General features: G+C 35.5%; 1 protein-coding gene and 2 long non-coding RNA genes across 5 annotated transcripts; 1 reads left to right on the forward strand and 2 right to left on the reverse strand.

The window, feature by feature from the left end:
• Positions 1-90: 90 nt before the first annotated feature.
• On the reverse strand, positions 91-1,329 carry LOC148268646 (uncharacterized). Its single transcript, XR_015816763.1, has 2 exons — positions 839-1,329; positions 91-616 (listed from the first exon to the last, which is right to left on the reverse strand). It is a non-coding gene; the product is annotated as an uncharacterized LOC148268646 (long non-coding RNA).
• Positions 1,330-10,482: 9,153 nt separating this feature from the next.
• LOC110814625 (pumilio homolog 4-like) lies at positions 10,483-16,641 on the reverse strand. Of its 3 annotated transcripts, XM_088212458.1 has the most exons (10): positions 16,502-16,640; positions 15,535-15,609; positions 15,352-15,421; positions 15,156-15,204; positions 14,436-14,520; positions 14,211-14,267; positions 11,925-11,999; positions 11,211-11,770; positions 10,780-10,955; positions 10,483-10,695 (listed from the first exon to the last, which is right to left on the reverse strand). In XM_088212458.1, exons 6-8 carry the CDS (start codon positions 14,241-14,243, stop codon positions 11,270-11,272), a joined length of 609 nt encoding a protein of 202 aa, XP_088068584.1. In that variant the 5' UTR covers positions 14,244-14,267; positions 14,436-14,520; positions 15,156-15,204; positions 15,352-15,421; positions 15,535-15,609; positions 16,502-16,640; the 3' UTR covers positions 10,483-10,695; positions 10,780-10,955; positions 11,211-11,269. The 3 variants fall into 3 exon arrangements, 2 of the variants coding, with proteins under 2 accessions (XP_088068584.1, XP_088068585.1); XR_015816764.1 differs by lacking the exon at positions 11,925-11,999 and having other exon boundaries at positions 11,211-11,867; positions 15,156-15,421; positions 16,502-16,641; XM_088212459.1 differs by lacking the exon at positions 11,925-11,999 and having other exon boundaries at positions 15,156-15,421; positions 16,502-16,639.
• A 154-nt stretch (positions 16,642-16,795) lies between these two features.
• Positions 16,796-19,330, forward strand: LOC148268647 (uncharacterized). The gene is made up of 2 exons (XR_015816765.1): positions 16,796-17,130; positions 17,708-19,330. It is a non-coding gene; the product is annotated as an uncharacterized LOC148268647 (long non-coding RNA).
• Positions 19,331-23,269: the final 3,939 nt, after the last annotated feature.

Consider the following 23,269-nt stretch of genomic DNA (forward strand, 5'->3'; position numbering starts at 1 on the left):
CTTTTGGAGAGAAGAAGTAATCTCTTCTTTTTATTTCAGCATATATATATAAAAATACAAATTTAAACAGATTACATCAACCAACCGATCAAATCAAATCGACCGAAAATCATGCATACACATCCCATAGAATTTTACGTGTCCTTCCGTAAAACAACTTTACGGTGGATTTCCTTTTTTTGAATTTAAACTCAACAGAAAAAATCATTAAATTTAACATCTTCTTTACATTCAAATGATTCCAGCTCTTTCCATCATTCTTCATTTTGCAGAGATGTTGAAGTTTTCACTTTCTACCACCTCATTTGTTAACTTTTTCTTGAACTATTTGCAAAGTTTTCTCATCTACAGGAGAATTGGAAAAGTGGGGTTTGAGACCTAATTTGATAACGCTTCTTGCTTTGCTGTTGGCTTGTGAGAACATAGCGGCACTGAGTTTGATCAAAGAAATTCATGGGTATGCTTTTAAGAACGCTATTGAGCAGCACCCACATTTAAGAAGTGGCTTAGGTGAGGCATACGGGCGATGTGGCTATGAATCTAATCTGGAGCGTGGTTAGCCAGCTTTGTTTACATACATCCAAGGAGCAGCTCCTTGGTTTGTACATAATGCATACTGCGGATAATGGATGGATCGTATATAGATCAGCATATTTGATATACAAATCAATGCAAGGATATTGTAAAAGAAAACTTGAAAACTTCAGTCAACATTAATCTATCAACCATTAAACACGCTCAATGACGCTCAAACCACGGAAGAAAGCCAGAATCGCAACACTCATCTGGTTTTGCCTACTACAGCAATCCTACAACAGCGAAAGAGAAGAACACCAACCTGAGGAACAGGAACAGGAACCATGAGGTTCAATTTCTTCCCAACTTCACCATCAATTGTGGAAGCGTCATCTGTTATAACCAGAGAATGCAACAGGTCTTTATGAAAGGCTGTCTCTTTTTCATTTTTGTGAGCATCAACTGCTGATCATACCCTATACGCAGTAGATAATGATATTATCACAGTGAAATAAAGAATTAGAAAATACGAAGAAGACGAGCTATTATATATTGTGGATGTCGACAGAAATGCTGAAGTTTTAAAAGACTGATTTTTGTCCCCTTTGTTACCGTCTGTTCAGGCGTATTTGCTTCAGTTTTGTTTCCATAATTATTTACGCGTCTTCTCGTTGGCGGAAGCCGACTTGAACTCGAAACACGTGGCATGCGTTCATTGGACGCATTATAACTTTCCTGAATTGACTTGATTAATTTTCTTTTAAGTATAGATTAATATTAATTAATTAATTTAATTATATAAATATTAATTAGGCCAAAAACTGCAGCTTTCTTCAGGGCAAGAGCGTTCGTCGCGAGAACGACGGCGGCACTTGCTGTGTTTCCTCCCCCAGTTCCTCTCTCAAACCCTCTGTTTCCTCTCTGAAAATCTTCCCATTTTCTGGTCTGTCATCCCCCAATCACGATGAAACCCCCTTTTTCAGTCGAATTCTTAAACGAGAACCTCAACGGCAACTTTCTCGGCCTGTCCGAGAAAATTCCGAGGATTTTGAGGGGTAGGAAATCTCGGTTGTGTTTGAATTCGAAGAAAGCAGAAACCACCAATGGAACTGGAGATGAGATTGACGAGACAGAGAGATTGGCGAGAGGAGAGAGTACAATGCCTGATAGATTCAGGTACTTGACTAAAGAAGCAACTGATCCTCCCGTGAGGTGGCCTGGGTTTGTGGGTAATTTTCTTTTTCTATTTTAATCTTAAATAAAAACAAATATTTTAAATTACTTACTTGTTAATCAATTAATAAAAAAGAAAATTATATATATACCTACAAACCCTTAACTTAAAATTCATCTCTGCAATTTTTTCTTTTGATCTCCTCCCATGAGAGGTTAGGAGATAGCGGAGGTGGAAGAGGTGGTCTTGCTCAAGTCCCTCATTTAGGTTCTTCTACTCCCTCCACCTCCTCCTCCTCCCCTATCCCCATAGCCACTCATGCCAGATATTACCTTCTATCCTCTCTATTATACCTTGTAGTTTTTTCTTTGGATCTGCTCCCGTGAGAGGCTAGGAGACAGGGGAGGAGGGAAAGGGGAGCTCTGCTAAAGATCCATCGTTCGGTCTCTTCTTTTGTAGGACTCTTTTTCTCTCCCCCCTTGTCCCCATAGCCACTCATGCAAAATATAGATTCACATCATCGCTCTCATGCTTCTCCAAAAAGGAACGACGTGATAAGACCAAGAATGTATAACACTGGTTTTTGGTTGCTGTCAAAGCAGAAGAATAAAGGACGGATACATTTGCAGTTGAGTAGGAGAAAGGATAAGAAATCTTTATGGAATCTTGCTTCAATCTTTCTCTGCCTTGCTTTTCTTTGATCTATGTTCTCATCAAGAAAGCCTTCTAAGATGATTACTCATATACAAACGTAGCAGTTCTTTGTTTTTTTTTTCTCTTTTATAACAATATCAAAAAGATCTCAGCAAAGAATCAGATGGTAGAATTTCTCTCACCGAAGAAATATATGCCAGCATGGGGAGGCACGAAGAAGCGCAGAAAATGAGAAAGGAAAAGAGGGAGAAGGGAGTGAAGGTAGCGGCTGGCAGTAGTTGGGTTGTTAGGAGACTTGTTTATTAATTTACTCTAATATTTACTTTATGGACTATCAATTATTTAATAAAATAATGATATTTAAATCATAATTAATTTCATTTGTAAAATTAAAATATAAAATTATTATATAACATAAATCAATATATTTTATTTACATAAATTTTACACATAATCTATAAAAATTATTTATTCTTTTAGCTTATAAGTCATACAATAAAATTATTTTTTAAATTGTTTATGTTGTAAATTACTTAAAATTATACAAATTATCTATTCGTATTGTGTGAGAACAACTAGTTGAAACTATAGAATTATTGGTAAAGAAATAATTTAAAGTCATAAACTAGATATTTTTCGGGAGACAGAGTTAGTGAAAGTCCAGCCTGATGCAGTCAGGCTGGATAGTTAGATGAAGCATTGGATTGGCATATGTAACTTCTCATGCAATATATTCATAATTGTTTTTCTTCAAAAGAGAAGATAATAAGTCTTTCTCAAGCTCTTTTATTGTTTCTTTAGTGAGCATGGAACATCAAGAATAATGATGATAAGATCAAGAATGTGTAAGGTTGATGCTTAGTTATTGTTAATGCAAATGAAAGAAAAGGATCGATGATAGCGGATTTATAATTAAGATTTGTTATGTGATGATAGCGGATTTATATAATAGTTTCATATTTTTCTCGTTGGGTTTTAAGAAAACTAGTTACATCTATATTAATAAATCTACTCAAATTACGATCGTAAATTAATTTAAAACAGAGTAATCTTGATATTCACAAAAGAAGAGAAAGAAAGATTACAATGATTCACTTTGTTTATGAAAAAAAATTCATTTTATTTAATTATCTATATGTTGTCTAATATGTTCAAACAATTATTTGCAGATAAGTCGATTAAATGCAACTTACATTTCTTTTAAAGATAACCTTTAAAATTATTATGCTAAAGAAATATAATCTTTTTTAAAATTCACTTATTTTATAATACTTTAAACTTTATTTTTTTAATGTATAATGATGGAAGAAGAATCATGTAGAGAATTATATGCTCATAGAATTTTTCATGTTCAAGAAAGATTACTATTATAAGAAAACCAACGGTTGAGAATATTTTTTTCTTAGTTAAGAACAATTTTAATCGGCGACCTTTTTCTCCAATTATTGGATGCGAAAAAGTTGAGAAATTTTCCTCTCAAGTTTCTTCTCGATTTACAATTTACAATTTACAATTTATACAAATTCAACTTTTCCATTATCTGAATTTTCTACATGCAATGCCCACATATACAACCATTTATACATGTAAATATGCATATAATTCAACATCCATTTAAACTCCCTATATATATGTTTTTGAATATAGATGATAAAAATAAAAAAATATAAATATTGTTTCTAATAAATATTTTATTTCATGTTAAATTATGGATATATATATATATATATTTATAAATAAAAGTTAACTATTAAAAACTAATAAGTTCAAAACATGGGAAAAGAAAAGTCATTCAATAAAGCCTAACGTGAGCTATACAAAGAGATTCACCAAAACTAATTTTTTTAAAAAACAAAAGTATAAATTACATTATTACAATATTTACATATTTAAATATTTAAAATAAATATGCCATAATAATAATAATATTAAAAATCAGAAATCAAACTATTAAATACAAACAAAACAAGTTATAATATAAATTTCACTTTATTTTATATTATAGATAATTTGCAAAATATGTACATATACATAACTTTTTTCCACATTGAAGATTCATATTTCATATATACTTATACAATATTTCATTACTAGCATGTTTCTATATTTTGCTTTATAAATTGTAGGTTTAGTTTGTATATGTGTGTATATATAGACACAAACTTTTTCAGAGAACAAATGTTTAAAATTATATTTTATGATAATTCAGTTCTAGGATCTCGTCTGCCTGTTATAATCTCCTGATAAAATTTTCGATCAAATTACAGTAATTTGCTGCATATAAAAACATCAATAAAAAAAAAACATCTTATTCCTCTGCTTGCTACTTTTATGTGCTTATTTACAATTATTAGTATTTGTAAAAAATAATATTTTATGATGACTTAATATCCATATTAGCTGTGCAAAAGCTATATCTTTTATTTTTGCAGTTTAACGGCAAATGTAATAAAAAAAGATGCCACCTTCTTGTTCAAGACTCCTAAAAAAAGGTGCCACCTTCTTGTTCAAGACTCCATGGATCAAGCAGATTGCTAAGAGGATGACAATGTAATGCGTCGTTTTGCAGAACAAGAGTTAGAAGCTTGTGAGTTCTCATGTTAGCAACAAAAAAAGAATCAAAAGTTTCAACAATGGTTTTTTACCTCTAGTTGTGATAAGCTTTTTGACTCCGGGAACAATATGTTTACCATAGGTATATCTCTTTAAAGCAGTAAAGTGAACATTGATGTGAGAAAGAATCAACTCTAGACTTATGATCATCACATGTTTTCAGAACCTTTTCCACAACATAATTTTTAAATACATTTTTTATTATTACCTTCATTTAGAAGTTATTGTTCGTTACTCATTTGTGTTCAACTCTATCATATATATTGAGTCTTTTTATCGTAATTTTTCAACAACATTAGAAGCAAGCTTGCTAATGATTGTAGAACCCCAGTGGGGATTACCATGTTCTAGCAAATGATACACGGCAGGAAATGGGTAAACACCACGGAGGGATTACCAATTATGTTAAGCATGCCTACACACATTCACATACATGGACGGCAGGCCATGTTTGCAGCAGAGCTTAGAGACATATATGCACATCGAAATCACTAACAAACCAAACAGTTTTCTTAGCTATATGCACATCGAAATCATTCAGAAAATTGATTAAGAAAACCATAGAAATAGGAAACGCAAGCCTGCAAATCTGATTGGTCACTGTGCCGGATCTGGCCTTGGCCCAAATTATCAGGTATCGTGGCCTGATTGTCATGCGATCAGTCTATGCCAAGGCCTGGTTGCACGACCATCACTTGTTGCAACACCACCAAACCATGGAGTTGGAGCAGCTGGTCATGGGACAACGGTCTATCAATCAGCTGTGTGAAAAAGAAGGTCCTGAGAGGACGATGACTCCACACATTATACTTGGCTCAGCTGGTTGCACAACCAGAACTTGCCTTTGTTGGCTGTGGACGAACAGAACTTGCCTCAGACCAGCCACGTGACTCGTGGCAAAATGTCAGACGACGTGGACCAAATCTTGCGGCAGAGTGCAAACAGATATACGTGTCTTCTCGTAGGTGGAAGCCGCCTAGGACTCGTAAACACGTGGCATGCGTTCATTGGACGCATTATAACTTTCCTGAGTTGACTTGATTATTTTTCTTTCAAGTATCAATTAATATTAATAAAAACTGCAGCTTTCTTCAGAACGACGGCGGCATAAAAACTGTGTCTGTCTATTCCTCCCCCACTTCATCTCTCAAACCCTCCTGTTTCCTCTCTGAAAATCTCTCCATTTTCTCGTCTATCACAATGAAACCCCCTTTACACAATAAGAAAAAAGGAAAGACATCCAATAATTTTTTTTTTAATTTTTAATCTTAAATAAAAATTTGTTAAGTTTCCTAATTACCATCTATCCTCTCTCTCTCTATATATACCTACAAACCATAAACTTCATCCCTGCATTTTTTTTTCCTTTTGATCTCCTCCCATGAGAGGCTAGGAGATAGAGAGGGAGAAAGAAGGGAATCTTGCTAAAGTCCCTCGTTTGGGTTCTTCTTCGTAGGATTCCCTCTTCCTCCTCCTCTATCCCCGTAGCCACTCATGCAAAATATTACCATCTATCCTCTCTATATATACCATCAAACCCGTTTGTTTGGGCTCTTTGTAGGACTTCCTCTCTCTCCTCCTCTATCCACATAGCCACTCATGCCAAATATTACCATCTATCCTTTCTATTATACCTTGTAGCTTTTTCTTTGGATCTGCACCCATGAGAGGCTAGGAGACAAGTAAGAAGAGAAAGAAGAGTTCTGCTAAAGTTCTATCGTTTGGTCTCTTCTTTTGTGGGACTCTCTTTCTCTCCCCTTCCTTGACCCCACAGCCAAAAAAGAACGACGCGAGAAGACCAAGAATGTGTAAAACTGGTGTTTGGTTGCTGTCAAAGCAGAAGAATGAAGGACAGAAACATTTGCAGTTGAGCAGGAGAAAGGATAAGAAATCTTTATTGAATCTTGCTTCAATCTTTATGGAATCTTGCTTTTCTTTGATCTATGTTCTCATCAAGAAAGCTTTCTCAGATGATTACTCATATACAAACGTAGCAGTTCTTTGTTTTTTTTTTTCTCTTTTATAACAATATCAACAAAGATCTCAGCAAAGAATCAGATGGTAGAATTTCTCTCACCAAAGAGATATATGCCAGCATGGGGAGGCACGAAGAAGCGCAGAAAATGAGAAAGGAAAAGAGGGAGAAGAGAGTGAAGGTAGCGGCTGGCAGTAGTTGGGCTGTGTCTCAGGACTACGAGCGGCGGAGTGGTGATTCTTGGCCAAAACTGGAAATTTGCAACTCTGGAAATGGGCATTGTATCTATCTAAAGCATCCAAGAAGGTGTAAACACTCTCGTTTTCATAATCTGAAGAATTTATTTGTTGGAAGTATAATTTACTGATAGGTATATTTAATTGGATGTTCGATGCCATTGATATTTTACCATTTGTATGACATGGATGTTCAGAGTATTAGAACTGATCATGTATTAAAAAATATAATATAAAGAGAATGTATCACCATATATAAGTTATGTGAGAATAGCATTGTAAAATTAAAAAAAAAATCTTGAAATTCGTATTTATTTATTTATTAATTACTTATATCTTTTTTTATGTTCGTAGTCTCTTGTGCGTGTAAAATGCACATTATTATCTTGTTCCAAAAGAGAAGATAGAGTCTCTTTTAATCTTTATTTTTTAATATTGTTGTTGTATTATTTCTTTACTATGTTGACTGTGAGTATGGGAGATCTAGAATGATGATTATAAAACCAAAATGTAACAGTCTCAAAAATTCAGAAAGAAATATATAATAATTTAAGTGCAGAAGTGAAATAAAAGGTTAATGTTTACAATTCCTTACACAATAACTTAAAATTACTAAACAAATATTACGAAATGAATTTTCTAAAAGAAATATGAAAAATAAGAAAAGTAATAAAAAATAAAAAGTATCTAGCATCTACTCGCAATCTTCTTGCAGATCGGGCTCTGGAACCAGGTCCTCTTGATCTGAAATGGTTAAATAAAGGATGAGCTATACTAGCTCAGTAAAGATATTACACTATATCACCCGCATAGAAACAAAAGTTGGTATAAAATCAAAACAATTAATGGAGCACTAAATTTAGCAAATTCATTTATCAATCATAAAATTATTTATCGTTCACTTACCATAGTGGAATTTATGAAAATAATATATAGAGACAATAATACCATACAGATCATAATTTTAAGAATAATCAGCAACATAGAATATATCATAGATTCATATCTATTAACAATAAAACAAATCATAACCGTTTCTCATTTCACTAGCCTACTAGTATCCATGGGATTCATAGGGATGTCCCCGCTACACGTGAACCATTTCTTTTAACAATCTTAATTACATGACTGTCCTTATATCCTGTCCGGTACGAGTGCCAAATTACCAAGTCTCCATACCCCGTCTAATATGAGACAATGTTCACGGTAGGGTTCCCCATATACCCAGTCCGTCCACCATCTCCCAAGATATCTAATAAGGCTGTCATTTCATCTGTTTATTTGATCACACCCCTTTCCTGTTTTCCTGTAGTCTCCATTACTAAATCAAACATAATCACATAAACAAATAAACATGCATCCGGTAATGCAATCATGTCTCAAATCCCAAATCAAACAATGGTCAGGTAAGATAGTAATACATGCATTTAAACCATAAAATAGATAAATAAGATACTATCATGTTTTTAGACTGTAAAATAAATCAACAGAGAACAATATCCGGTTCGGTCTCCATTAGCAATCCATAATTAGTTATGCACATCTTTTTAATTTGTACAAAATACCGTATTATTATTTATTTAAACTCCAATTCTATAATAGGGAATATGGTGAGAGATTCTTACTCGATTTAACACCGAAAAACTAAACGGTTTACTGCGTTTATGGGCGGTCCCTGAAACTGCAAGCAAAGCCCAGCAGCGCCGCCACAAGAAATTGCAAAAACCGCCTCTGATGAGGCACTTCTCGATTCTCGTTCTGCGTAATTCTTCCACCATTGTAATTACCGTTTTCCTTTTTATACGTTGACCAAAGCAAAACACTCAACCGCAAAGATGAGCCGGCGGAGTCGCCGCACTGGAGAACCCCGTCGTTGGTGAGTTTCGAATTTTTATTTTATTTTTTGCCAATCGAGACCCTTTAATGTATTTTCTGACCAAATTTGGCTGAAAACGGTTGAAAACAGCCGACCTGAGGCAAACTACCGCTGTGGACGACGACACCTTGGTCGGAGCACGACGGAGATGCTGTGCCGAAATACCAAAATTGGCCAAAAAGATGTCCTAACATTGATTTTGAGTTTTTTGAGATATTTGTAGGTACTTATAGCGCGTTTTAATTCCCAAAGAAAAATTCAGGGAACTCGAAAACTGCTAGTAAGTGCAGTCAATAAGTTTGGCTTTTCGGACGTCAATTTGAATAAAAATCTCTCTCCTTATTTTCTGTTATAAAATTAAAGTCTAATTAACAATAATACGATATTTTGTGCAATTTAGAAACTATCCATAATTAATTACGGGTTACTAATGGAGGCAGAATCGAAAATTATTATATATTGATTCTTTACCCTCATCTCTGAATATCTCTCCATTTTCCTATCTATTCCACAATCAAATTAAGCCATTTTTCATGACTTTTCCAGAAAAATTCTCAGGATTTTGAGGAATAGGAAATCTTGATTTTGATTAATTTTGAAGAACGGAGAAACTAAAAATGAAATTTAGGTTGGGATGGATGAGACAGAGAGATTGGCGAGGGGAGAGAGTAGAATGTAATTTCACTTTGGTTGGGATGTGGATTACAGTTTGCAATTCATACAAATTTAATTTTTTCACTGTTTGAATTTATACAACAATTTATACACGTAAATATACATAAAATTTGACTTATAAACACATCCATTTAAGCTCCCTGTGTACATGTTTTTGCATGTAGATGATAAAAATTAAAAATATAAATATTTTTTTTAATAAATATTTTATTTTATTTTTAAATTATGAATATATATTTTTTATAAAAATTAACTATTTTATAACAAAAAAAAAAAAAAATCATTCAATAAAGATTAACATGAATTGTACAAAGAGATTCACAAAATCTAAAAATTTTCTTTACAAAAAAATATAAATTATTTGATTACAAGATTCACATATTTAAATATTAAAAATCAACATGCAATAACAATAATTATAATAATATTGAAGTCAAAAATCAAGACATCAAATACAAATAAAACAAGTGATGATACAAATTTCACTTTATTTTATAAATAATTTATAAAATATTTACATATAAATAACTTTTTCAAATATTCGTATTTCATACATATTTTATAATATGTATGAAATATCCTACCTTATAGATTGTACATCTAGTTCTGAGTATGTGTACATATATAGATACATACTTTTTCAAAAGACAAATGTTTAAAATTACATATTAAGATAACTCCACTCACTAGTTTCGTCTGTCTGACATAAGTCTTCCAATAAAATTCTCAATCAAATTATATTAATTTACTGCATATACAAACATCAACATAAAAAAAACATTTTATTCCTCTCTTTGCTAGTTCCGTGTGCTTACTTACAATTACTAGTATTTACAGAAAATAATGTCTTAGAATAACTTGACATCTTTGTTAACTGTACAAAAGTTATGTCCTTTATTTTTACTTTCTACCCGCAAAGGCAATAACAAAAGTGTCATCATCTTGTTCAAGCCTCCATGGATCACGCGAATCCATTCTGCAGAACAAGAGTTAAAAGTTTGTGAGTCCTCATATGTTAGCAACCAAACAAGAATCAAAAGTTTCAACAATGGTTCTTTACCTCCAATTGTGACAAGTTTTTTGACTCGGAAACGATATGTTTACCGTAGGTATATCTCTTCAAAGCAGTTAAAGGGAACCTTGATGCGAGAAAGAATCAACTCCAGACTTGTGATCATCACATGTTTTAAGAACCTTTTGCACAACATAATTTTCAAATGCTTCTTTCATCATTGCCTGCATTTAGAGGTTACTGTTCATTATTCATTTGTGTTTCAAATGTACAATAGGTTTAAATTAAATTCAACAATAATTACACTAAACTGGAGTGATATTAATCATAATAAATTTTTCTTTTGATCTTAACACTGATCAGAATTCTCAAGGAACAAAATATACATGAAGACAAGTGAAAGGCTTTTATCTAGATAATATTTAATGAAATCATACAAATAATTTACTAAATATAATAAAGAAAAGTCCGGCACAAACCTGCAAAGGTTCATTTTCGATCTGTATAACCAAGCATCTCTTTCACCAAAGGTTAATATTCACCAAGAATTTCCTCTTGAGTAAAGATCCGCAAAGGAGGAAGTTCTCTTAGGAATATTAATTTGTCCATTGGAACCCATTATAGAAGAATTGAGGTTTGGTACCATTCCATTTTTCCTCAATAATCCACCATACTTGGCAGAATATGGGAGATTTTCAGAAGAAGAATCCTCTACGATTTGCTGGAGACTGCATTTTTTATCATTGGCTATGCTTGATATAACATCAGGTTGACTGTCGAGATTCATCTGAAGCTTTGACTGTACAAGACAATTTTCATTTACTTGTCCAGTTTTTGACGAGGCCAAGCCAGACAAAGAGGCTGCAATTTCAGTAAGTTCAGTTTCAGTTGCACCAGCAGAATGACCATTTTGAACACTTGAGCCAATAGCATTCTTCTTTTCAGTAGCTCCAACTCTGCTCCCCACAGGAGGAAGACCAGGACCAAGAGATTTCCCAACTAGCTGGTTTGGGGGTCGTACTCCTTGATAATGATGAACCTACAGCAGATGCCAACAAATGGGAATCAGTTGTGCCATGGCTCTGAACTCCCATCCACGCAGGGGCAGCTGCTCCAGAGTGCAATGTCTCTACAGCCTGCAATCCATTACATAACCCAGCTGAATGGAAATCAGATACACCAGTTGTATCTACCATATCACGAAATGAGTTACAACTTGAAGGGCGTGATGGGTGGCCTGGTAAGGATGCATTTCGATCCACTCCTCCCTAAGATTACATGCTCATATTAGTGTAGGTATTAGAAACTAAATCTTAGACATAATATCTAATGGGATGAGCAAGATGCTGATTTGCCAAAGCATATGAGGGCAACTCAATTATAACCACTACCATTGAAATAAACTAAACAACATAAAGCCAAGTCCATAAAGATTATATAAAATGTAGGACCCATATCGATTACGGGAACAATGTCAGCGAAACTCTTTCTCCTTGCACCTAGACTAGTACCAGATAATCCAACAGAATCATCTGAGCCTCTACCAAACCATTCGGCTGACATATTCCTGGAAAGAGTGCTCGTACTAGAATTCCTCATTTCCATTCCATTTGATCATTCTCTACTTGTTGCACAGAGAGTCCAGGCAGCATCACAGAGTGATGAGCTATCAGCACCATCCACCTTTTTCCTCCAGTCTTCAAGACTGCAAACAGAAGACCCTCCTGCCTGAAACCTTTGTGCAACACACCTAAGAGCGCAATTTAAGCACCAATTCTGAAGGCTTGAATTAATAAAAGCGGATATGTTTTTTTATCTATACATTTGGTTCAATTTCCATTCAAGTACTTGTTATAGTTCTAATCTTCATATCAGTCTTATTATGTATGATTAAACTACAAATTGTTGTGTTTACCTTACTATCACCACCATCTTGAATTTCTTGATATAAATTATTATTTTGGGCAGAAGTGCATTACAACTCAATATATCCAAGAGGAGTTAAAACTTTTAATCCTCGAATCCTTGCTTGATAAGCCTAGTGAAAAACGTTTTGAGATTTAGTTATAATAAAATAAATAATTTAAAAATTACAATAAAATTACCAAAATTACCAATTTATGTTTGAATGCACACTAAACAAAATTGATTTAAACAAAATACTCCAAATCAAATTCCAATCATCATTTATCATTTTCTTTTAAAAGATGTGAGTTTGTCAGAACTTTAGTTACAAAATTTTGATTTGAAAAATAAATTTAGTAAATAAACGATGACTTGTAAGTTAAATTCAAATCCTTTTTTTTGATACAACGCAATAAAAATAATTTCTAAATGAGGTCACACAGTGAGTATAACTTAATCTGAATCGATTCAAACCTCCAATCTTTTTGAGAAAATCTATGAATTTGATGCTAAAGAAAAAATCTATAAACCACATCTAAAGGCATATTCCCAACCCGAGAAATATTTTCAAGATGGAAAAAATAAAGACATGTGTACAATCCGATGAAGAGAGGTGTCGCCACTGTCAACAGATGTTTTATATACAAAAATATTCTTGAAACTTGCAACCACATTCTCCTTGGACATTCTATTTCAAACAATCTGTGGTCTACCGTTCTCGGTCTACTGGGACTGTCGTGGGTCAAGAATGAATCAATCATCTCTGAACTCCTTGTATGGGAAGGCATTTATAGCAAAATGAAAAATATTAGACTCATCTCTCTCCCTACTTTTTGGGTCATTTGGAAAGAGAGAAACAACCATACTTTTGAAGGAAAAGAAGTAGATTTTAGCAACATCATAGATAATTGGTTTCACTATTTTGGCTCCATTGTCTTGGGACATAATATTGACTGCTATGACGATCTAGGATTCATTGTTAATATACTAATCGATATGTGAACTTTTTGTACAATGACGATGCCCCCTTGGCACCCTTACTTCAATGCACATCTAACACTTTCATTTCAAAAAAAAAATCCAATGAATACTTTCAAGAGGGAAAAAAATTACAAAGATTAAAAGAAATAAGATATGCTAATGATATGTACAGGAGAAACAAAGAATTCATTTGATGCCTGTGACTGTGGTGTCCTCTTTTCCATAATACCAGATGCAAAAAAACAAACAGAAGAAATCCAATCCTCTGGATAGACACCACTGTTGTCCAACCTTAAAGTTATGAAATCCAAACAACCTCTTCAACTCGTGACCACTGAATTCATGCTTCTAAGAATCTACTAGCCTAGTAACTTGTAATTATCACCCTCAATGAGCAATCGAACTAGTTTATCAGCGACCACCATTTTATCTTTTTCTTACCCTCTAACACTGGTAGTTCTGGATATAATACGACATAAAGACGAAATCCCAATGATTTACACAAATAATATTTGGATATGTAATCTTTCAGTTGGGAACTTTGGATATGTTACAATGATTCGTGCAAGGATTCATGGATGTAAAAGTTTTACCTCCTTCTGTAAGTATTGAATTGTAATGTACATCCGCCCAAAAGCTCAAGCAAATAACTGCACATTACACAAAAATTTCTATTTTTAGCATCTGCGTCAATATAACAACATAACGATGCCTTCAATTTCCATATGACGGCAGTCTGCAGTCCTTCTTAACTGTTTTAAATCAAGTTGGCAATATAAAAATGGAAATGATGGCCACAAGAGTATCTGCAAACTTACTTCGTTCAGATTTCTGAACATGTGGAAGGATCGCAATGTAACAAGTATCCTTAAAGGAAGTGATCACGAATATCTTAACGCCACACTGCAATTATTCCAGAGAAAAAGAATGAGTAATCTGTATAATCTCCCATGATATCACTTCGTGACAATAAACCAGAAATAAAAAAGCAGCTAGTGTGGTTTGCCAACAAACTTTTATTAGCATCTGTTAGCAACGCCATTGTGCATGTTGTTGCTTTGTTCATTTACAATCTCATTATAGCGATTACGGAAGTGAACAAATGAATTCTTCTCCAAAACATTCAACCACAAGCTTATGGATGAGATGAATATTTATATTTTAAGGATGAGAAATATCTTAGTAACTTCTCTCTTTAGAACAAGTTTCCTCACTGAGGAATAAAAGATTAGAGAAGTAAAAAATTCAAGGAGATACTTTGCTTTAACAGACAAAAAGGAAAAAGTCTCTCTACTCGACTAAAATAAAGGAGTTCTCCCGTTATCTTTCCTTTTTTTTTGGAGATAAGAAATAAAGATCTCTCAAATTATCTTCGGAAACAATTACCATTATGCTACCATCATCTTATCTAATCCTTAAAGCAGATAAGCTTTTATGAAAATGAACTTTTACATAACAGATCAGTTCAATAGAATATATATCAACTAATACATGGGGCAAGGTAATGAAAAGTAGACAAGGTATATGGTGGTACACACCCAATCTGCAGTTGCCTGCAATGTGACATGATCACCCCGTTCACCAGTCCTATTTCATCCACATAAAATAGGAATATAAACGTGAGAAATGCTTGATAAAAGCTACGGAAATAAGCTAATATTTGTTTTTTTTTTTTTTTTTTAAAAAGAATAAAGTGCAAGAGAACAAAAAAAGTAGAATGAGAAAATACTCAGCTCATTTTCTTCAAATAGTCACCATATTTCATAGGAACATAAGCCCCATACATTTCTGGATGGGACTTGAGCTGATTACATCAAAACATTTGACAGAAAGAAGCATCAATCAAATATGTTAACAAAACAAAATATAGCAAAATTCATATAAGGAAATAAGCTTATTGCCCAAATCGCGACCCACCTGGTTAACAACCTGCTGTCTCACAACCTTAAGGTGATCGGGAGAACGATAGAACTGATCCGATAAAGATCGAAACTGCCAAACACAATAATAAAGAGGTTCTACATAAATTATAAATGAAGCACAACTGGATCAACTTAAAGTCTGGCAGTTGCAATAGGAAAAGGGAAATAAAATAATACTATTACTCTATTACAGAAACTTCTTGAAAACGAGAACTGCTAAATTCTGTCAAGCAATTAGTCAGATGACTAAAGATGCCCCACTTGACATGGCTGATCATTTCAAAACATAACTTATCAATTAGGAACATTTGAAACAGTTGAGAGAAAGCAATAAACGTGTTGCCAGGGTTGACTGTGCCGCGAGCAGAAATATAAAGAACAATGATTAGCATGACAGTTTTTTTGTTTGGGCAAATCTGCAAGACAAGGCTTACCTTCGCTTGTAACTCAAAATGGTCAGGTAAAATAATGCACAGACAATTAAGGGAATACACACCTAACAAACATTCGTCAAAACCTTTATAAACAATTAGGAATTTGTTAAACAAACATTCGTCAAAATCTTTGTAAATAATTAGGAATTTGTTAAAATCTTGCATAACAAAGAATGAGAAGTAAAAGAAAACTTGAAAACTTCAGTCAAGATTAATCTATCAACCATTAAACCCGACCAATCACGCTCAAACTTGAAATCTTTACCCAAGAATGGAGAGATGGAATTTCAATCCTTGATTGTGAGGCAAGATTCGAAAGTGGCTACTAATAAATTAAAATCGAAGCACAGAGATTTCATCATCACAAATCAACGCAAGGATATTGTAAAAGAAACCTTGAAAACTTCACTCAAGATTAATCTATCAACCATTAAACCCGCTCAGTGACCCTCAAACCACGGAAGAAATCCAGAATCCTTCAGTTTCACAAAGAAACGTATTTCAATAGCGAAAGAGAAGAACACCGACCTGAGGAATGCAGAGGAGGATTGCTGTAGTAGGCAAAACCAGATGAGGGCGTGAGGACAAGTAAATATGAGAAAGGTCGAACAATTTAGGAAGAGAGATGGACAGAGAGCTACCGTCTGCCTTATATACGTGTCTTCCCCTTGGCGGAAGCAGCCTAGGACTCGTAAGCACGTGGCATGCGTTTATTGGACAAATTATAACTTTGCTGAGTTGACTTGATTTTTTTTCTTTTGAGTATCAACTAATATTAATTAATTAATTAATTTAATTATATAAATATTAATTAGGACAAAAACTGCAGCTTTCTTCAGGGCAAAAGCGTTCGTCGCGAGAACGACGGCGGCACTTGCTGTGTTTCCTCTCTCAAACCCTCTGTTTCCTCTCTGAAAATCTTCCCATTTTCTCGTCTGTCATCCCCCAATCACAATGAAACCCCCTTTTTCAGTCGAATTCTTAAACGAGAAGCTCAACGGCAACTTTCTCGGCCTGTCCGAGAAAATTCCGAGGATTTTGAGGGGTAGGAAATCTCGGTTGTGTTTGAATTCGAAGAAAGCAGAAACCACCAATGGAACTGGAGATGAGATTGACGAGACAGAGAGATTGGCGAGTACAATGCCTGATAGATTCAGGTACTTGACTAAAGAAGAATCTGATCCTCCCGTGAGGTGGCCTTGGTTTGTGGGTAATTTTAATCTTAAATAAAAATAAAAATTTTAAATTACTTGCTTGTTAATCAATTAATAATAAAGAAAATTATATATATACCTACAAACCCTTAACTTAAAATTCATCTCTGCAATTTTTTCTTTTGATCTCCTCCCATGAGAGGCTAGGAGATAGCGGAGGTGGAAGAGGTGGTCTTGCTCAAGTCCCTCATTTAGGTTCTTCTTTGTAGGACTCCCTCCACCTCCTCCTCCTCCCCTATCCCCATAGCCACTCATGCCAAATATTACCAGTAATGTGAACCTTGATACGAGAAAGAATCAACTCCAGCCTTGTGATCATCACATGTTTTAAGAATTTTTTGCACAACATAATTTTCAAATGCATCTTTTATTATTACTTGCATTTAGAGGTTACTGTTTGTTACTCACTTGTATTCAACTCTATCCTATATATTGAGTCTTTTTATAGTAATTTTTCAACAACATTAGAAGCAAGCTTGCTAATGATTGCAGAACCCTCATGGGGTTTACCATGTTCTAGAACATGCTACACGGCGGGAATGGATAAACATCACAGACGGATTACCAATTATGTTAAGCATGCCTACACACATTCATATACATGGACGGCAGGCCATGTTTGCAGCAGAGCTTCCACAAGGTCGTCGAGACATGAAAAAGTTGCAAATATGCACATGGAAATCATTCAGAAAATTGATTAAGAAAACCATTGAAATAGGAAACGCAAGGCTGCAAATCTGGTTGGTCACTGTACCTAATCTATCGTGGCCTGATTGTCATGCGATCAGTCTATGCCAAGGCCTGGTTGCACGACCATCACTTGTTGCAACACCACCCAACCATGGAGTTGGAGCGGCTGGTCATGGGACAAAGGTCTATCAATCAGCTGCGTGAAAAAGAAGGTCCTGAGAGGACGATCACTCCGCACATTAAACTTGGCTCAGCTGGTTGCACAACAAGACCTTGCTTTTGTTGGTCGTGGACGAACAGAACTTGCCTCGACCAGCCACGTGACTCTTGGTAAAACATCAGACGACGTGGACCAAATCTTGCGGCAGAGTGCAAACAGATATACGTGTCTTCTCGTAGGTGGAAGACGGCTAGGACTCGTAAACACGTGGCGTGCGTTCATTGGACGCATTATAACTTTCCTGCAGCTTTCTTCAGAACGACGGCGGCATAAAAACTGTCTCTCTATTCCTCCCCGAGTTCATCTCTCAAACCCTCTGTTTCCTCTCTGAAAATCTCTCCATTTTCTCGTCTATCACAATGAAACCCCCTTCACACAATAAGAAAAAAGGAAAGACATCCAATAATTTTTTTTTTAATTTTTAATCTTAAATAAAAATTTGTTAAGTTTCCTAATTACCATCTATCCTCTCTCTCTATATATACCTACAAACCTTAAACTTCATCCCTGCATTTTTTTTTTTCTTTTGATCTCCTCCCATGAGAGGCTAGGAGATAGAGAGGGACGAAGAAGGGAATCTTGCTTAAGTCCCTCGTTTGGGTTCTTCTTCGTAGGACTCCCTCTTCCTCCTCCTCTATCCCCATAGCCACTCATGCCAAATATTACCATCTATCCTCTCTTTTATATCTTGTAGTCTTTTCTTTGGATCTGCAACCATGAGAGGCTAGGAGACAAGGAAGAAGAGAAAGAAGAGTTCTGCTAAAGTTCTATCGTTTGGTCTCTACTTTTGTAGGACTCTCTCTCTCCCCTTCCTTGTCCCCATAGCCATTCATGCAAAATATAGATTCACATCATCGCTCTCATGCTTCTCCAAAAAGGAACGACGTGATAAGACCAAGAATGTGTAAAACTGGTGTTTGGTTGCCGTCAAAGCAGAAGAATGATGGACAGAAACATTTGCAGTTGAGCAGGAGAAAGGATAAGAAATCTTTATGGAATCTTGCTTCAATCTTTATGGAATCTTGCTTTTCTTTTATCTATGTTCTCATCAATAAAGCTTTCTAAGATGATTACACATATACAAACGTAGCAGTTCTTTGTTTTTTTTTTTCTCTTTTATAACAATATCAATAAAGATATCAGCAAAGAATCAGATAGCAGAATTTCTCTCACCAAAGAAATATATGCCAGCATGGGGAGGCACGAAGAAGCGCAGAAAATGAGAAAGGAAAAGAGGGAGAAGTGAGTGAAGGGTTGTGTTTCAGGACTAAGAGTGGCGGGGTGGTGATTCTTTGCCAAAACTGGAATTTTACAACTCTTGAAATGGGCATCGGATCTATCTAAGCATCCAAGAAGGTGTGAACACTATCGTTTTCATAATCTGCAAGGAACGGGACAAGCGACAAGGAAAGGTTTGGAAGTTTCATAATCTGGGTTCTAGAAAGTATCTGAAGTTGATGACTCAAGTGCCTGTTCTTCTGTGAAGAGTTTGCTATTCTTAAAACTTTCGTCAAAATCTGAGGCGCTTACCGAAAAAGGTTTGGAATTGTTGGCAGTACAAAAAATTTTATTCTGAAACATTTGTTTGGAGTGCGGTTAGCCAGTTCTGTTTACATACATACAAGGAGAAAGCTCATTGCTTCGTACATAATGCACACAGTTATGGAATCTTACCAAAAAAGGTTTGGAATTGACTGTGAGTATGGAAGATCAAGAATGATGATTATTAGATAAAAATATATAAAATCATTGATTGCTGTAAAATAAAGAAAAAAAAAATAAAAATATTTGTGCTTTAGTAAGAGAATCATTATATGTTAACAATAACGACAGAAAAAATTTTATTTCAGCAGAAATTTTTACTTATTAAGACTTTATAGCTACTATGAATTTATGAGTATTGTTAGCAAACTCCCTCAAATAAAGTATACCGAAATATACAGAAAGATGAACATAACGGCCCCGTAAATTAAAAGAAAATGTATATATAAAAAATTTCTGAGTGCGAAAACGAAATAAAAATTCTAATTAATATTCCTTACACAATAATCAAAGTATATTAAACTTATGAAACAATAAACCAACTAAAGTAAATACTAGTAATGAATGCTATAATTAAAATCTATGAAATCCTAAGTCATCTACTCGCCGTCTTTCTGCGGGACGAGATCGGGAACCAAGTTCTCCTGATCTGAAATGGTTAAGTAAGGAATGAACTACACTACCCCATTAAAGACATCACTCTATCTCACTGCCACAGGAGTAAAGGTTGGTAGAAAACAAAAAGCGACCAATGAAGCATAATTTATAATAAACTCATTTATCAATAATAAAAACATTTACTGTCCACTTACTTCGGTGAGATTCATGAAAGACAACTTATGAACACAATAACATCATAACATAATAAAATCATGCACACTCTGTAACATAACACATATTATACTCTCGTTTTTCAATCATCAGACAACAATTTTCCTCTTTTATCAGTCTACTAGTATTCATGGGGATCCATAGGGGGTCCCCGCTACACGTGAACCATTCACATTAATAACTTGATTCTAGAGCCGTCCCCATACCCCGTTCGGTATGGGAGCCTAAAAACATAAACCTCAATAGCTTGTCCGGTATGAGCGTGAAACGGGGCTTCTCCAATACCCCATCTGGTATAGGCGCCAAAACCATAAACCTCAATACCCCGTTCGGTATGAGGGTGGAACGGGCCGTCATCATACCCCGTCCGGTATGAGCGCCAAAACACATAAGGTCTCCATACCCCGTCCGATATGAGAGACCACGTTCCCGGTAGGGTTCCCTACGAACCCAATCCGTCCAACATCTCCCAGAATATCTAGTCAGGCTGTCGACATTATCCATTTATCAATTCATATACTTTTTTTCATTTTTCTTGGTCTTAATTATCCAACCAAACATAAACACGTAAATCAGTAATGAACACAAAATAAGACAACAACGGGTTCACAATAATTCAAACCATAATAAACAAAACTGTGATTCATGCATACGAAACTATAGAATAAACACATCAAATACCATACTACATTTAAAACTGTAAAATAGATCAAACAACAACTGACCCAAAAATACATCAGATTCGGGCTCCATTAGCAACCTTAATTAATTATACACATGTATTAATTCATAAAATGCTGTTTTATTATTTATTGAGCTTTAATACCATGATAGAAAATAGGGTGAGAAATCCTTACTTGTTTCGAAGTCTGAAATCGAGTTCTCACTGTGCGCACGGGCTGTCCCTAGATTCTCTGAAATTTTTTTCGGGAACTGAAATACACTTTTGGTACTTATACATGTCTTGAAAAAACTCAAAATCAGACCCGGGGCCTACTCGGCCACTTTCGAAAACTCCGGCATGGCGGCTCCGCCGCCCGCAGCGGCGATCCGCCTCGGGTTGGTCGTTTTCGATTATTTTCGACCGAATTCGGCCAAACTTACATTGGTTCCTACGATAAAACACCTCTAGGGCCCTCAGTTGGCCAAAAAATCATGACAAACTGAGACTTACCAGCGACAGAGCTTCGGGTGCGGCGGCTTCTCCGGCGCGAGTCACGATTTGATGTTTTGCTCCGGTCAACCTGTAGAGAAAAGGACGGTGATCACAGTGGTGTAAAAATTGCATCGAACGAGAACTGGGAATGGCCTCATCGGAGGCAAAAATCGAGGGAAGTTGTGGCGGCGTCGCTGGGCTTCGGTGGCATTTTCTAGCCGATTAGCCGGTGGTTTGGCTCCGATTTAACCATAGGTGGATTCAGCATCGAAAAACAAGCCAATGAGAGAAATTTTACCTCGTTTGGCTGTCGAAAAATTCTCCGGTGCGGCGGCCGACTCTTTCGGTGACTGGGTCGTCTTCTCCGGCGAGGGTTCTGGCAGCTAGGGTTTGGGGTTGGGTGTGGGTGAGGTTATTTATAACATTTCCCTTTTAATCTCAGCCGTCCATCACGATTTAATCTGGGCCGTCCGATCGCGATTAAATTAGAAATAAATCTAAGTCGTCATTGCGTGATTTAATTTGGGCCATCCACACGCGTGAGATCTGAGCCGTCCGTGCGCACTTTTGATCTGGGCTGTCCGTGTGCGCTTTTGATCTGGGCCGTCCGTGCGCGGGGGAACCGATCTGGGCAGTCTGATCGCGCGCACGCGGATCGCCCATGTGGCCCCGTCCCGCATGGCTTCCCGCGTCAACGTTCCTGCCATGCGGCGTGTCCTGATTGGCTGGGGCTGCTGACCGGGCTGCTGACGTGCCTGCTAATGTGGCGCAACTTTTCTAAATTGTATTTTGACTCCTAATTTTTTATTTTCTTTTTAAAATCACCCCCATAATCTAAATTTTCACCCCTTTTTTTCAAAATTATTTTTAATTAATTCTCAAAAATAATTTTTTCCATTTTTATCATTATTTTTATTTTTATTTCCATTAAATTAAATTAAATTAAACATATAATTATTACAAAATAAATTAATTATTAAAAATAAAATAAAATAAAATAATATTTCCAATAATAATAAAAATAAAAATTGGGTGTTACAACTCTCCCCCCTTAAAGAAATTTGGTCCCCCAAATTTGTCTCTTGCTCTTGATCGAATAAATTGGGATACTGAGCTCTAAAGTCTGATTCTAGCTCCCATGTACCCTCCCTTAGCGTGTGGTTCTGCCACACGACCTTTACAAATGATATTTTTCGGTTGCGGAGTATCCTGCTCTTTCAGTCCGTGATACCGACTGGTACTTCCTCATAAGATAAGTTCTCTCGGAGTGGAAGCGATTCATGAGCTAAGACATAAGAGGGGTCCGGATTGTACTTACATAGCATGGACACGTGGAACACATTGTGGTCATTGGAGAGCTTTGGAGGCAGTTCTAGTCTATACGCAGCAGTACCAATCCTGTCTAAGATTTCAAAAGGTCCAATAAATCGGGGGATTCAGTTTTTCCCTCATGCTGAACCTACTAATTCCCTTGAAATGAGTGACCTTAAGGAACACCTGGTCGCCTTTCTCAAACACTATATCTCTCCTTCGGGTGTCCGCATAACTCTTCTACCTGCTCTGAGTCGTTTGAATGTTCTTTCTGATTTTAACTATTTTAGACGTGGTCTCCTCTACCAACTCCGGACCGAATAATTTTCTAT

This window comes from Carica papaya, chromosome 2 (assembly GCF_054855325.1).
Source record: "Carica papaya isolate Zhongbai chromosome 2, ASM5485532v1, whole genome shotgun sequence".
Taxonomy (NCBI): Eukaryota; Viridiplantae; Streptophyta; class Magnoliopsida; order Brassicales; family Caricaceae; genus Carica; species Carica papaya.

Coding starts and splice junctions, on each gene's coding strand:
- LOC110814625 (XM_088212458.1), bottom strand. CDS start 14,243: ATGTACATTACAATTCAATACTTACAGAAGGAG. Junction 12,000..14,210: donor TTCAATACTTACAGAAGGAG/GTAAAACTTTTA, acceptor ATGTAATCTTAG/GGAGGAGTGGATCGAAATGC. Junction 11,771..11,924: donor GTAACTCATTTCGTGATATG/GTAGATACAACT, acceptor CATCTGCTGTAG/GTTCATCATTATCAAGGAGT.